The 15,991-nt window shown below is 60.2% G+C and overlaps 2 protein-coding genes across 2 annotated transcripts; both read left to right on the top strand.

Moving 5' to 3' along the window:
• The first annotated feature begins 1,793 nt into the window (after positions 1-1,793).
• ACY3 (aminoacylase 3) lies at positions 1,794-6,955 on the top strand. Its single transcript, XM_068556160.1, is given in 8 exon segments — positions 1,794-2,029; positions 2,883-2,975; positions 2,977-3,169; positions 3,289-3,414; positions 3,545-3,657; positions 3,757-3,883; positions 5,570-5,825; positions 6,846-6,955. Coding segments are annotated over 8 exon segments (1,254 nt in total).
• Positions 6,956-11,076: 4,121 nt separating this feature from the next.
• On the top strand, positions 11,077-15,170 carry TBX10 (T-box transcription factor 10). Its single transcript, XM_068556159.1, is given in 8 exon segments — positions 11,077-11,080; positions 11,624-11,891; positions 11,980-12,081; positions 12,439-12,610; positions 13,599-13,754; positions 14,070-14,137; positions 14,352-14,446; positions 14,881-15,170. Coding segments are annotated over 8 exon segments (1,155 nt in total).
• Positions 15,171-15,991: the final 821 nt, after the last annotated feature.

Here is a 15,991-nt window from a genome sequence, read left to right as displayed (position 1 = left end):
TGGCCTGGAGGGAGCCCCAGCTGCTGGGCCTGGTTCTGGAGCAGGGCTGACACCTCCTGGGAGGACTCAGCCTGGTCGTGAAGAAGGCCTGGGACCAGACGCCTGGGGGAGGCCCAGCTTCAGGGCCCCAGTGCTGGCACACAGTGGGCACTGGTGACCTGACGGTCACTGCCCAGCAGTGCCTCTCTCCTCAGGGACCACTGGACCGCCCTCGGCTCCTGGGGAAAGGACAGGACTTGGGGCCACGTGCAGGGGACTTTTAGTCTTCATCCTTCCCCCCTTGTCCCTTGCGAGCAGCAAGAGGAGAGTGGGCTCAGATGGGACCCCCCCCCCACCCAGGTTCCAATTCCAGTTCTGCCTCTAGTGCCCTGGGTACCCTTGGGCATCCTGTCTGAGCCTCAGTTTCCACATCTATAAAATGGATCTGAGGGTCATTTCCAAAACAAAGCAAGTTGAATCATTTGAGTCATACCTGTCCCTGAAAACGATCAAAAACAATGAAATATTTTGAAATTGTTTAAAGCATCAAAGAGCTGTAAAGCTGGGACCCCACAGCTCATAGCCCTTTAGGGTAAAGGGTGACCCAGGAGTGACCCTGGCCCTCTGAGGGCTGCAGGGACAGAAGCATGTTGCTGAAGGGATGGAGGGAGGGGAATATTCCTCATCTGGGTGGCCACTAAGGCACCTTCCTCAACAGGCAACTTGTAGCGGCCTGGTCTGGTGGTGGCCCATGGCTCATCCAGTGGTGGATTCCAGGCTTGCCCTCCCTTGGCTGGACACCCGGGCAATGAACGGCCTGCACTTGGCAGCCCTCCAGGGCTCTCTCTGGGGGAGTAGTCTTCATCCCAGGCTTTAAAGAGTCCTTGAAAGCAATTTCCCAAAGCCTTGTGCAGCTCCCCAGCGGGAGCCCCAGCTGGCCCCAGGAGGCGGGGATGTTGAGATTCCCAGAGGAGGGACCAAGGGCAAGGGCAGGGTCCTGGCCGCAGGACCTGGACTCAATGGACCATGGCAGCAGCAAGCAACAGTGTGAGGTAGAGGCAGGCAGGGAGACCCCAGCACTACTGACCTCTGGGTGGACCTCAGCCCATCACCCACTCCTGCCCCCTGCTCTCCACCAACTCAGCACAGACACTTCCTGCCCAGGGATCTCCTGGCCCATAAATACCCATCGTTCCAGGAGGTGCACACCCCAGCCCTGATGGCCCAGGAAGCTGAGACCTGCATTGACAGGTAACCACCCCTTCCCTAAGGCCCCTGCACCAGCTCAGAGGAGCATGGGGGAGGGGCAGGAAGGAGCAGGAGTCGCCTGGAACCCGACACTCCACAGCCAGCTCCTGTGACACGTCCCCTTCCCGTGCTGTGCCCGGTTTCCCCATCTGTAAAATGGGAGCACAGCCCTCTTGCTATAGGAAGCGTGCCTTGGTGAATCCATCTTCCCAAGTCTGGGCCCCTTTTCTCAACTTGGGAGAAAGAAACTCCTTCTCTCCAAAGGGAGCAGAGAAATGATCTCCTCAGAGAAAGGCAGGGGAGGGCAATGCTTACCCTCGAGGGAAGGGTGCCAAGGGAGGGACTGCAGGCACCCGGAGGGACCAACCTGGGCCACTGGAGGTGCAGGTGGGACACCGCTGAGCTAACATCCAGCCACGGCTTTGGACAAGCAACCGCCCCGCCTGGCTTGGGCTCCTCAGGCCTCAGGGAGCTCACCACCAGCCCAGCTCTAAGCACTGGGGGTTGTGCTGGTGCCAGGGTTGCCTAAGCAGGTCCACCCACCAGGTGCGCCACCCCACACGGCGATGTGCTGGCTGCTGGTGCCCTGAGAGGCCCTGCACCACGTGGCAGTGACCAGGGCCACTCACGGCAATGAGACAGCTAGCGCCTACCTGGCCCGGCACTGGCTGCGGGTCCCAGGGGAGGTGCAGAGACTCAGCTTCTCCACCGTGCCTGTGCTGCTGGCCAGCCCGGTGGCCTCAGCCGCCTGCTGCCGCTACGTGGGCCATGACCTCAGTCATGCCTTCACCGGGTCCTTCCTCAGGTGAGCCTCCTGCCCTGCTGCTGTAGGGCCCCCACCTGCTAAGCTGGTCCAGTCCCTCCACCCGGCAGGAGGCACCCTTCTGCCTGTGATGCCCATTCCCCCCTTTTCAGTTTAGAGAAATTCAGATTGATGTCACCTCCTCCAGGAAGCCCTTCCTGATCCCAGGCTGAGACGGGGCCTCTTCTGGGTTCCCCAGACCCCGGGCTTGCCTCACATCAGCACCCCACAGGCTGCGTTTAAGCAACCGCTGTTTATACCTTCCTTCAGTGGATACTGGCCGAGCCCCATCTCTGAGCCCCATCTCAGGCCAGCTCTGCTGAGAGAATGGGGAATAGGACTGAGGCGCTGTCCTCAGCTTACTAAGGACAGAGAAAGGACAGAGACAGAGAAAGGACTCAGCGACCACAAACCAGGAGGCTAAATGCAGGTGTGGGGGCTACACGAAGCATCTAACTTGGTCAAGGGCAGTCAGGGAAGGCTTCCGGAAGGAGGCGGGATCTCAGCCAAGCCCCAAAGGGTGAGTATAAGTTAACCAGGTGGAGAGGAGAGAAGGAGTTCCAGGGAAGGGCCCAGCAGGTACGAGGCCTGAAGGCGAGACAAGCACAGTGCTTGGAGGTGTGGCCGGCGTGAGAGCTGATGAGGCAGGTGGGCAGGGCCAGGCCGAGGGTTTGGGGCCGTGCAAGGGGGCAGGCATCCACATGAACCCTTGAGCTGCTCTGTCCCTCCTGCAGGGTCTCGGGGGCTTCACTCCTGTCGGCACAAGGCTGCCCTCCCCCGCACCACTCACACACTCTGACCCTCTGATCTCTGACTGAGACTGTCAGGGGCTGACACTACATTTTCACCCCTGAAATGCCAGGGCCAACCCAGATGACCCACACGAGTTGTCAAGGGCCAGATATCTGAACCACCTGCTGGGGCCCAAGGCCTCGGGCCGGCCTTCTACTTATCCCAGACCTTCACAACACCACGGCCTCACCTGGAAGGCACCTACAACGTTTATGCCATGTACCAGTGCCACCACCTACAGGTGGCCCTAGCCTCCCAGAGTACACAGCAGGGGAGGGGGAGAAGGGGACAGAGGCCCTGACCGGCCACCTCTTCTGGGCTTCAGTCCCCGGCGCCTGCGGGCCTGCGGTGCTCCAGACCCTGTGGTCCCTCTCTCCCCTCCCCACAGGAGGGCACAGGGAGGCGAGTGCTCCCTCCGGGCTCTCCCCCCTCACCCCACTCCCGCCTCATCTTCCACTCCCGAGCAGCCTGGGGCCCTGACCCGCCCCTCCCAACCCCCGGCTGCAGAGCCCCGAGCTCCCGGCCGGTCATCCCGCACCAGTGGCGGGGGGAGGAGAGTCAGAGCGAGCACCCTGCGAACAAGAAGGGAAAGGGTAGGTGGTGACCTCAGAAGTGGGCGGGCCCTGGAAGGGCGGGGCCAGACAATGGGCGGGGTCCGGGCCTGAGGTCTGGAGCGCCCCCTCTTCTCGGGCGTGGCCTGACCCCTCCCTTCTCGGTCCTCAGCCCTGGAGCTGCGCCCCGACCTCAAGGGTGCTGCGGGACAACGTTTTCACCAGGATGAGGGTCCTGGTGGCCGCAGCTATAGACTTCATCGAGCTGTTCAAGAGACCCCCGGGGTCTTGCTGGGAAACTAAGGCCCAGAGAGGAGAGGGCCTGGCCCCGGGACCAAGGAGCCAGGCTCCCCACCGCCCACTCCGCCCTGGGCCTGGAGGGAGGGACGGGCTCACAGACCCAGCCTCCTGCACAGGCATGGAGATGGAGGCATACGGAACCGTGAGCAGCGTGGACTTCCCACGCACCGAGGCCGGGGACCTGGCCGGCACCGTGCACCCTCAGCTGCGGGTGTGTGAGACTCCAGGGTCACAGCCTTGGGGTGTCAGGGGAGCCTGAGGCCCAGAGGGAGGGATCACAGGTGCCTCCCACAGGGTGGGTCATCAGCGCCTCAGAATCAGGAGCAGGACAGGAGGCTGGGCCCCCCATGCCCGCCCCTACTGCCTCCCAGGGAACCCCACACGCAGGCCTGGCACTCGGGGCCACAGTGATCCTCACAGCGCCTGCGGAGAGCAGGGGGGGCGCCTCAACAGCCTGGACACGCGTCCCTCGCCTCCGAAGGCGGAGGAAGGGAGGGGATGTGGAGCAGGCAGCACCCAATTCACCTGCTTAGAGGTGCAAATACAGAACCCTCTCTTTAATTAAACCCTTCCAATTAATTCCGCGAGCATCCCTATGCACGTTAGCAGGGAGTCCAGCATCTCCATCTCCAGGCCTCCCTTTCCTCGTTGTCACAGGAATGGGGTAATCCTGCTTCTACACCTAGCGAAAAAGGAGGTGGGGAAGAATGGGCAGCCCACCAGCTGCTGCTCTACTTGCTGCCACATGGGGTCGCTGTTGAGCAGTGCCCATGCCCTCCAGTGGCCTTTTATGTCCTGCAGTCCCAGGCGGCAGGGTCCTAGCCTGCTTAGTACCTGTTCCCCAAGCCCCCCAACTGGCCTTCAGAGGTGGGAGGAGCTTCAGAGAGAGCCACCTGCTCTGTTGGCACCGGCCCTCCCCCATCCACCGCAAAGCTCTGCTCCTGAGCCCGGTGACCATCCAGAGTCCCCTCCTTCATAATGAGTCTTTGTGGGCCAGCAGGGTTCTCTCCTGCCAGAGCTGACCAGGTAATGCTGAACCTCTGCAAGGATAGGGTTCCAGCTCAGGGGCCTTGCTTCGTCAGCCCTGCCCGTCCCTGACAGGGGCAGCTGTGGTCTGGCTCCCAAGGCAAGCAGAACCCCCAGCCGAGGGCACAGCAAAGCATGGGCACAAAAGAGAGATAAATATTAGGAAGAATTTGACATTTCAAAAATGTGGTCCTTTTAAAAGGACCAAATAACAACGGTAGGAAAAATCAGAACTTGGCTGGACTTTTTTGCTCTTATTACAGCTTCATGTTTTATTTTGAGGTGTTATTTTACTTGTAACAGCATTATGGTGGAGGGGGCACCATCCTTTCAGTGTTTAGGGCTAGAGGCCCATCTTCCTTGTGGATGCTGAATAATAGTCATTTTGAGTGATTTCTCCCACAATTTAAAAATTTATTTAATAAACTTTTATATTATATTCACTATGTGTCAGGCACTGTTTTAAGCACTATTAGCTGTTTAATTTAGACTTCAGGATAATAGGAGGAGATAGAATAATCCCTATTTTACAGATGGGGAAGCTGAGGAACAGAGAGGTTAAGTAACTTGCTCAAGGTCACACAGCTAGCAAGGCTTTGAACGCAGCCTTCACTATCTGTGCCCGTAACCACTAGGGTACACTTCCACAATGACAAGCGTCTTTCTAAGGTGACCTGTGTCTCCATTTCTAGACACGGAGCCAGTTGGCATCTCAGCAGAGACCCTGTTGCATTGATCGAGGAAGTGAAGGAGCAAGTGGGCAGGGCCATAAGTGAGGGGCATCTCTTAGGCAGTCCCTGCTGGGGTTGCTCGCACTGGGGCCAGGGCAGAGGTCGGACCCAGCAACCTTGGCCCTTGGCTCTTCTCCCAGGACTGAGACTTCGAGCCACTGCGGCCTGGCGCACCCATCTTCCAGATATTCAGCGGTGAGGACGTGCTCTGTGAGGGAGAGTCCGCCATGGACCCTGTGTTCATCAACGAGGTTGCCTACTATGAGGAGGGCATTGCCTTCCTCCAGACTGAGAAGCTCACGTTCTCCGTGCCTGCCCTGCCCTCACTGGCCTCCACCCCGCCAGGGTCCCTAATCCAGGCCACACCTGCCCGGCCTCAGCCCGCCCTTCTGAACAGTGGGTCCTGAGGCACAATCTCGAGCCCAGGGCCCCCCCTTTGCCACCCACTGTGTACCATGTTTCTTGCCATATCCCCACACCTCCCTGCCTCAGTTTCCCATTCTATAAAATAGATGTCCAGGGGTCCATAGTTCACGTCCTCTCACCTGCATGGCCCCTCTCTGTGACCTCAGGATCTGGGGCAGGTCTGGCTCAGGGTGCTCTTGGACATTCTGTGTGTACTGGGGCCAGGGGTGTCTGTCTCTGTGCCCACGCTTTTTCATCAGTGCCCAGGGGGAAGATCCCATAGTGTGTGTGTGTGTGTGTGTGTGTGTGTGTTGGGGGAGGACTTGGAGAAATACTGTCCTGGGGCCAGCAGAGGGGCTTCCAGAGGAGGCCATGACCCAGAGGAGGGCTCCAACCCCTCTGCGTTCCCAGGGCCAGAAGGTCGATCTCTGTGTGCCCGTGTGTGTGTGTGTCCAGGCGTGTGCCTGCCCCAGGTGCTCCGTGGTTGTGTGTGTGTGTGTGTGTGTCTGCACACACATGTGTTTCTGAGAGCCTCAGTGTCTTGGGCATTCTTCCGGGGGGATCCATATGTGGCTGGTGGCACAGCCCAGATGTTCATTTCCAGGTATGTAATGAGCTCAGGGCTCATGGGGGCTCAGGGGGCATCAAGGCTGGGGAAGGGGTGCAGCTCGACAAGGCTCTCCCCACCCAGGACAGCCGTCCAGGCACAGGGATGCAGGGAGGAGGTGCAGGTAGGGCAGGCGGAAGTCTGCACCACCCAGGACAAGAAGTCAGCGTCGGGGAGAGAGCGGGCACAGGGTCTGCGGCGGGGTCCCCTCAGTCCTGCCCAGACACTCTCTGCAGGGTGTCCGCAGCAGGGCTGAACTGGATGGGGTGGGATGGGGCCTGGACACAGCCTCACCCTTTCCATGCTCCACCCCCCGGGCCCGCACCCCACCCCACCCCTGTGTTGAGAGCATCGCTCCTGCCTGACGGTGGGGCTGGTGGAGCCCAGAGCTCCGTCCTCTCCAGGCATCACTCCCTGGTCCCTCTACACCCCCGCCGCCTGGCCCATCCATCTTCCCGCGGGCACAGCTGCCACGCTGACTTCTGCTATTGAGCAGCGAGATGAGAAGGTGTGAAGGATATGGGGGCACCAGGGACAGGCTGGCAGGCAAGATGGATGAGGGGGCAGGGGGCCAGCAGGCGCCTCCGGCAGGAAGGGCAGACTGGCCGGGGAGGAGGCTGTAAAGGGAAGCGTGCCTGTGTGCATGGTGTGTATGTGTTTGTGTGCGTGTGTGTAAGAGGAGCTTGTGCACATGTGCACAGGAGTGGTGGCAGGTCATCAGGTCTTGAGTTCGTTTATGCATTTGGGCTGACATGTGAGTGTGCCCACGTACGCATGAGCATGTGTGTGTGTGGGGGGGTGTCCCATCACACAGACCAAAGGCGTGTGCAAGCACACACACACATCAGGAGCCAGTAGAACCCCGGGGCCCTGGGAATCCGGGCTGAGGGGGAGCCACTAGGACTGGTGCAGATCCCCCAAACCCCTCCATCACCTGCCTATTTCTCACCTGCCCCACTGTGCATCTTGGGACAGGGTCGCACCTGGGAGCCGCTGGTACCCTCCATCACAGGCGCAGAGAACTCTCCCCCAACTTGCCCAGCAGCAGACCCCAGTGCTGGTGCAGCCTTCCTCCCAAAGCTGGCCGTGGGTCTATGCCAGGGGTCGGCCCATGCTCTCCCCGAGGGCTTGCTCCCAGCCTGGCAGGCAGGGACCGGGGGCACAGGGGGTGGAAGCAGCAGGCCTCCCTGAGCTGAAGGGAGGAGAGGTCTGCCCCCGACATGCGACATGTGGCTCTGGGAGGGGCCAGGGTGTCACACTCGAGAGGAGCAACCCCTCTCTGCCCCCTGTTAGGTATGGCCTCTGCCAACCCCTTGTTCCCATGCCAGACTCTGGAGGAGGTGTGGGGGTCCAGCCACCTTTGGGGACCCCAGTCGAGCATGCCCAGCTCGGTGTGCTCTCACTTAGTGCCCCGGCCTGGGGGCTAGCCTGCCATGCTCCCCCCTGGAGTGGGCTAACCGGGTTCTAGCCCGATGGCCCTCCTCGCACCACATGGCAGACACCAGCTTCGGGGAACCCCCCTCCTCTGCCTTCCTGACTGGAGATCTGTGTGTTCCCTGAATGCCCAGCCCCAGACGGGCAGGGGCCACCTGGGGAGGGTGTCTGGTCAGGACATGCCCCAGAGGCCTCTGACCTGGGCCAGCGTCCCCCCCGTGGGGACTGTGTAGGCACCGTCAACCAGGATGGGGACAGCTTACTGCCCCCCAGGCTGGGCCAGCCCATCCCAGGCAGAAGCGATTATGCACTTAGTTCCGTTGGGCAAACTGAGGCACGGAGATGTCAGGGTCCTGCCAGCGTTGCATAGCTCATCGGGCCGAGCGGTCAGGAGGACCTGGCTTCCTGCCATCCCCAGTCCTGGGGCTCTGCCTCTGCTAGTACTTACGGCTGCTGCCCCCTTGCCTTTCCTGCTCAAGCTCCCTGGTGATTCCATACCAGCAGCCCCAGGTCAGGTGTCTGGGTCCTGGGGAGAGAGCTTCGCCTCTGCCATTCAGCCCTCCATGCTCCTGCCACCACCGCAGCCCCCTGACCTCCCCGAGGCCCTGTCAGCCCCGGCCCCTCCAGTCAACCAGGCGTGGCCCCCTGCAGATCACCCAGCCTGTCCTCGAGATGGACCCCTGCCCTGCGTCTGGGCCCATTGATCAGGAATGGCTGGGGGGCTCCTAGCTGGGGAAGGGAGGAAGCCGGGAGGGGGACCGGGAGAGGGAGAGGAGGCTTTGCCACGTCAGAGCCTTCCCACCTGCCCTCCTCCCGCACGGCGTCGCGCCTGGAGCTGGACGAGCCCAGCCAGGGGCCTCGCGCAGTCCAGCGAGAGGGTGGCTTGGAGAAGGGGCTCTGCACACCCCAGAGCCAGGGTCCTGCCTGCAGAGACCAGGTGCCTGGCTTGGGTGGAGAACCAAGACCTGGGCGATCGAGGAGGGAAGGACAGTCCTGCCAGGAGACTGGGGACTGAGGGCCCGAGAGCTGAGCCGTGCTGCCGAATGGACCGGGAGACCGGGAGACACTGACCAGAGGCGGGGCAGGCAGGGACCCCAGCTGAGCCGCCCTTCTCCTGGAGCCGGAAGTCCGGGCTGTCCCTATGGCAGGTAAGGGGCGGGCAGCCAAGGGAGCCCCGTGGGTGGGCTCAGGCCCTGGGGTGAGTGGGGTGGGGGGCAGGCACTGGGCGTGGGAACCAAGGAAACCCCACTGGACCCAGGGCCTGGGCAAGAGCATGGGGCAGGGGCACCCCAGGCTGAGGCCTCAGATCCCCCAGGGCGGGGTCGATGGGCTCACAGCCACCCAAGTGCAAATATAGGGGTGCTGACAGGCAGGGAGACACAGCCATTTCTGGGAGGTGAAAGCCTTATGAGACGTGGGTGACCTTGGACCTGGCCCCGCCCCTCTCTGGGCCTCACCCCTTGAGGATCAAGGTTGTGGGGGGCTGGACAAGGAGCCTTTAACTTCCCCTTCAAACCTGACTTCATGCCAGTGGGAAACTGTCAACCCCTGACCCCAAGAGGTGCTGGCTTTTAGAGGAACTGGGCAGAGGACAGGCGCCTGCCCAGAGTTACTGAGGGTGCTCAGGGGTGGCACATTGACTGGGATGGGCAGGGTGTAGGCTTGTAGACTTGGAGGCCAGTAACCAGCCTGTGAAGCCCCCAGGCCCAGCAAAGCCATGAGCCTCCCCCACTTGGGACGCATCACCACGGACCCTGGGGGCTGGCATCGGTTACGGATGATGTACATGTTCCAGCAGGACAGCTGGGTGACGGGCAGTTGCCCATGTGACGGCCTGGTCTAGGTGGTGGGGGACATTAGCCCAGCCACCTTTCGTGCCCCTCTGGGGGATTTGGACCCCATATGGCCCATCCCCTCTCAGTGAGACCCATCCACCTCCAGACTACAGAACTCCCAGGGGCTTTAGTGAGGTGCCACCTCTCACACGTGGCTCTCAGGGCTGCTAAGGATGGGGCCATGGGCCCGGAGCCCCACACTCTCACCAGGCACCTACTGTGCACTGACTCTGGCCAGCACATCACACGCTATACCATCCCAGGAACCTCCCTCTACCCGTCTATCTCTCCGTCCATGCATCCATCCATCCAACACCAAAATTCTACCTCTGCCCAGAGGATCTCATGGTTCTACCAGGTCCTCAGCCCCTTATGGGGCTGCTAGAAACTAACAGTTTGTTTTTCAGGATATTTTTCCTAGTTTTAAAATTGTAATTGCGTTAAAATATACATAACATAAAAATTATCATTTTAACCACCTTTAAGTGTTCAGTGGCATTAAGTACATTCATACTGTTGTGCAACCATCACCACCACCCATCTCCAGAACTTTTTGCATCTTGCAAAACTGAAACTCTGTCCCCATTAAACATTAACTCCCCTTCCCCTCCCCCTGTCCCTAGCAACCACCATCTTGTTTTCTGTCTATGAATTTGACTATTTTAGGCATCTCTCATGAGTGGAATCACACAGTATTTTTGTGACTGACTTGTTTCACTTAGCATAACATCCTCAAGGCTCATCCACATTGTAGCCTGTAGCACAATTTCCTTCCTTTTAAAGGCTGAATAATATTCCATTGTCTGTATAGACACATTCTGCTTATCCATTCATCCATCGATGGACACCAGGGTTTCTTCCACATTTCAGCTACTGTGAACAATGCTGCTATGAACACCAGTGTACACATATCTGTTCGGGTCCCTGCTCTGGATTCTTTTGGGTTTATACCTAGAAGTGAAACTGCTGGATCGTATGGTAATTCTATCTTTAATATTTTGAAGGACTGTCAGCAGTTTTCCACAGGGTTTACACCATTTTTAGATTCCACCAGCAATGCACAAGAGTTCCAATTTCTCCACATCCTCGCCAACACTTGTAATGTTTCATTTCTTGTTTTTGTTATTGTTTTGGATTTTGGTAATAGCCATCCCTGTGGGTGTAAAGTAGTATCTCGTATCAATAGTTAGGATTTCTTTTTTTTTAATCAGAAGGGTGGAGCTGTGGCAAAGCTTTTGGCCAAGCCTTGTGCCAGGACTGCAGATCAAAAGGTGGGCTCCTTAGAAAAAAGTGAGGAGGCCAGAGCAGAAAGATGTTAGAACCAGCTTCTGGAGGCAGGATTTGGGCCAGTTTTCAGGGGTCAGAGATGGGTAAGAGTCGTTCATGGTGATTCGGGGATCTCCTTCAGCTCAGTATTCCTTAAGCAGCACGAGGCAGCCAGGTCTCCCCAGAGCTGAGAAAGACCCCCCACCCCCCCATGACCCCACGTGTCACATCATCCATAACAGATGTCCTTTATGAAGGGCCTACTGTGTGCCAGGCTCGTGCGTGTCCTCACAAATCCTCACATCAGCCCTATAAGGCAGATATTAAGAACCCCTTGTGACAAATGTGGAAACTGAGGCTCCGGGAGGTGAAACAATTTGCTCAAGGCCACTCGGCCTCCTGATGGCTCAAAGATTCCCTGGGGAGCCTGACAGGTCCTGTCTCTGTGGTCTCCAGGAGCTTTAAGTGAGCATTTACCTCATGAAGTGATGCCGAGTTGGGGATCCTGTGGGAAAACAGGCCTGGCAGTCAGGGAGAGCTTCCTGGAAGAGGAGGCATCTAGGTGCAGCCTGAAAGATGAAGGCTGGCTGGGTGGAGTGGGGGTGGGTGAGGTGAACAGGGGCCCACACTCTGTCCTCTCTCCCCAGCCTTCCTCTCTGCTGGCCTCGGGGTATTTGCCCCCTCGGAGACCTACCCTTTGCCCATGACGAGCTCCAGCTGGGAGCCCCAGCTGGACTCCCTGTTACCATCAGGCCCTTCCACCGGCTCCACAGGGGCCCAAGCCATGGCTGAGCCCACAGAGCAGGGCCCCAAGAACCCACGTGTGTCTGGTGTGACGGTTCACCTGGAGATGAAGGCTCTGTGGGAGGAATTCAACCAGCTGGGCACAGAGATGATTGTCACCAAGGCGGACAGGTATGAGCAGTGGCGGGGAGCGGGGCGGTGGCGGGAGTTGGGGGCAGGCCGGAACCACATTCGGGCTGCTGAGCACCCCCTCCCGCAGGAGGATGTTCCCCACCTTCCAGGTGAAGATCCTGGGCATGGACACGCTGGCTGACTACGCCCTGCTCATGGACTTCGTGCCTTTGGATGACAAGAGATACAGGTCCGGGCCTGGCTGGGGGTCGCAGCTCAGACCTCAGGCACTTGGTCGGGGAAGTAGACCCCCACCAGCACCCTGGGGGAGGCAGGGGCCAGTCGGAGCAGTGTCGGGGGGGGGCCTATCCTGGGCAGCAGTGGGCGCACCTGGGCAGGTAGGGTGGGCTAGCCCAGGGCAGCAGATGCAGCCACGGTGAACCCAGGCCAGACAGCGCTCTGGAGCCTCCGGATCCTCATGTGCAGATGGGGCCAGTGCATGGGCAGTAGGAGAGGTGCCCCGTCAGTCTTGGCTCCGGGTGGGGGCAACAGATGAGGTGCCGTGGGCTGCAGTCAGGGCGCCCTCGCCACCTCACTCTGTCCCCAGGTATGCCTTCCATAGCTCAGCCTGGCTGGTGGCGGGCAAGGCGGACCCGACCACGCCTGGCCGTGTGCACTTCCACCCCAACTCGCCGGCCAAGGGCGCACAGTGGATGCGCCAGATTGTGTCCTTCGACAAGCTCAAGCTGACCAACAACCTGTTGGACGACAACGGCCACGTGAGGCCCGGGCCACAGTGGGGAGGGGTTGGGCCAGGGCAGGGGATGCTGGGGCCTGATTGTGATGAAGCCCAAGCCAGGGCTGGCTGGGCCTTTGGTGCCCGAGCTCACCTGGCCGGGGGTTGGACAGCAGAGACTGCCAGGCGGGTGGGGCGAGGCCCACGTAGGTGCAGGAACCCGGCACCACTGACACTGTGTCAAACAGACAAAGATCCCTGCCCTCACGGGGGCTTACCTCCTGGGGTACCGGGCAGATGCTAAGCAAAGAATCCAGATGGCAGAAGGGTGATAAATGTCAGGAGAAAAAGGAAGCAGGGAGGGGGGCTGAGACGGAGGTGGCCGTTGAGTTCAGGGGGCTCAGGAAGCAGCTGAGGCGCTATTTGAAGAGGGGTCTGATGGAAGTGGGGGAGGGAGCCTGTGCATATAGAAGGGGGAGCCGTTGCAGGCAGAGGGAACAGCAAGTGCAAAGACCCTGAGGCTGGAGAATGCTGGGGAGTTGGGGAAGCTGTGAGGAGACTCCCGTTTGGCTGGGGTGGAGCTCAGAGGGGCAGTGGGAGGGGAAGGGATCCTAGGGGTGTCCAGCGCTGCTCTGCAGGGCCAGTTGGCTGTGGAGAGGATTCTGGTCTTTACTCTGTGTAGCTCGGGAGCCACAGGAGGGATCTGAGCTGACTCACTGGGGCTGCCGTGTGAAGGGAGTGCAGCCAGGAAGCAGCTGCGGAAATCCAGGAGAAAGATGATGGTGGCCGGGCGGGGTGGAGCCAGTGGGGTGGGAGAGGTGGTCAGATAGTTCTGTGACAGCTGGGACGTGGGAGTGAGAGACACCAAGCAGCCTGGATGCTCAGACAAAGGGGCCTTTGATACAGAACTGCAGACTCTCAAGTTCAGACCCAGCACCGCCGCTATCAGATGGGGGCAGCGGGCCCTAGAAGAAGGGCTTCGGCCTCAGAGAGGGTTTGCTGCTGCCCCACCCCTTCCGCACCCCCCGCAGATCATTCTCAGCTCCATGCACCGCTACCAGCCACGCTTCCACGTGGTCTTCGTGGACCCACGCAAAGACAGCGAGCGCTACGCGCAGGAGAACTTCAAGTCCTTCATCTTCACGGAGACCCAGTTCACGGCCGTGACGGCGTATCAGAACCACCGGGTGGGTCAGGCCACAGCTCGTGAGGCAGCTGCCAGCCCATCTCACAGGGGGGAAACTGAGGCGCCAGGCTCTTAGGCCCCACAGGCACACAGACCCCTGCCCTTCTCTCCTTCCCGGACTCAGTGGGCATCTACCCACAGTCCTTCCCCTGCCTTCATGCCCACTGGCTCTGTGGTTCCTGGGCTGGGGGGCCCAGGTCCCAGGGCCTCCAGATCGGGGACGGGGGTGTCCAGGGAGGAGAGGGTGGCTGAGCCTGGGGCCCACGGCCTTTCCCCAGCTCAGGGCTGGCCCATAACTACCCTTTCTCCTCTGCAGATCACCCAGCTGAAAATCGCCAGCAACTCTTTTGCCAAGGGCTTTAGGGAGAGTGACCTGGACTCCTGGTACCGTCTGGCTCCTGACAGTCCCGCCCAGCTGCCCTAACCCACCCCCTCACCCCATCCCTATCCCCAGGCATCTCCTAAGGCCTACGACCCTTCTTTCAGAGTCACGCCCACTGGCTTGTCCTGGGGTCCCACTGTCTGACTCTGACCATGACCCTTGGCCTGGGTTCTCCATCTTGACCCCCTGCCCCATTCCTGCTTGCCCCACCTTCAGGCCTACATCTCCACGGCCCCTGCTCAGCGTCCCGACCTGGAGTCGCAGCAGCCTCCGCCCCTGCGTGCTGAAGGGCTCCACAGAGCAGGAGAAAGGTCAGCCCCCAGGCTCACAGACACAGTGGGACCAGAGCCTGCGTAGTGGACAGGGCCACGGGGCCCCCAGGAAGGGGCTTCAGCATGCTCAGCAAGCTCCCCGGGCATCTGTGTGGACAGAGAGGGGGAGGCAGAGATATCTGAGACAATTTGGGACCCACGGCAGAGAGACCAGGGCCGGGACAAGGTGCTGAGAGCAGGGGCAGGGGGGTCGGGGAGACTTCCTGGAGGAGGTGGTTCCCGAGCTGGGCCTTGGAGGACTGGGAAGGGTTTGGACAGAGGAAGAAGGTGGGGAAGAAATTCCAGGCAGAGGGAAGAGCAAGAGCAAAGGCTAAGCGGTGGGCAACTTGGGATGCGAGGAGCAGGGAAGGGGACAGGAAGGCTGAAGGTGTGAGGGGAGGTCTGGGGTCCACTCAGACCATTTCCTCCTGCAGACCCCAACAAAGTTCCAGCCTTCACCTCCAGGACCCCTGCCAGGCTCCACCATCAGCTGCTGGCTCCCCCTGAGGCTCTGCTGGCCCCAGCCACCTACCGGCCCCTCACCTACCAGGGCCTGTACCCTGGAGCCTCAAGCCCCCTCCGAATCCCAAGGGCCTGACCGACACCATACCCCCTACCCAATATCCAGGCTGACAGGGATCAGGGGGGCCTCCGCTTCCCAGCTGGGCTGGGGCTCCTCTCCCCCACTGCAGTGCGCCTGGGGCCTGGCCAGGACCCGCAGTGACGGTAAGGCCCCGTGGACAGAGTGCTCTTACCCTGGAGCCCACCCTCGTCAGCCTCACCTCTGCAGAGACATCCTCACAAGGAGAGCAGGGCAGGTGGAAGCCAGAGAGGAAAGCTACCTGCCCAGAGTTCCAGCAAAGCTGGGGTGGTGTCAGGCTTGGAACCAGAGCCCCTACCTCCCAACCTGCCCCCTTCTGCCTTGGAGGTGACTCCTCCAAACCCTGCTTTACCTCTCTCTTCCCTGCAACACTAAACTGTTTGGAATGGGTGGTCAGCTGCACTTCTGTCCTTGGAGGCCAAGGTGGAGGGCCTCAGGAGTGCCCACACCCCCGAGTCTGGGCTGCAGACATCGCAAAGCTCTGCCCAGTGCTGCTGGCATCCCTGGGAGCACAGAGTGATGGTAAAGGTGGCGACACATGCTGAGTGGCAGGGCTGTGAAGGAGGCTGCGTTCCTGCCCTCTGCCTCGTGTGCCCAGATGAGGACTGAAACTGCAGCTCAGGGAAGCACCTGCTCAAAGTCGAAGCAAAACATGGGACATCTGCCATTCCACGTTTAGGCGCTAAGTGCGAGGCTGGGGTGTGTGGTCCTCGAGGGGCCAGAGTCTGGCCGAGGGGTGCACAACACCACAGGCAGTGACCACAGGGATCAAGGTGAGGGTGGCGGGAGGAGTTTGAGAATCCGATCAACACTCCAGGTAGAAGGGCTTCTAGAGAAAGTGACATTTAAACCAACACCTCTAAGAGTAGAAATTGCGGAGGACGGGGGACGGGAGAAGACACGAGCTCCCCGGCGGCGGGAAAAGCAGGGAGAAAGCCGGGGGC

The sequence above is a fragment of the Eschrichtius robustus genome, chromosome 11 (genome assembly GCF_028021215.1).
Source record: "Eschrichtius robustus isolate mEscRob2 chromosome 11, mEscRob2.pri, whole genome shotgun sequence".
In the NCBI taxonomy this organism is placed as follows: domain Eukaryota; kingdom Metazoa; phylum Chordata; class Mammalia; order Artiodactyla; family Eschrichtiidae; genus Eschrichtius; species Eschrichtius robustus.
The sequence above is the reverse complement of the archived record's forward strand: the minus strand, read 5'-3'. Positions and strand labels throughout refer to the sequence as shown.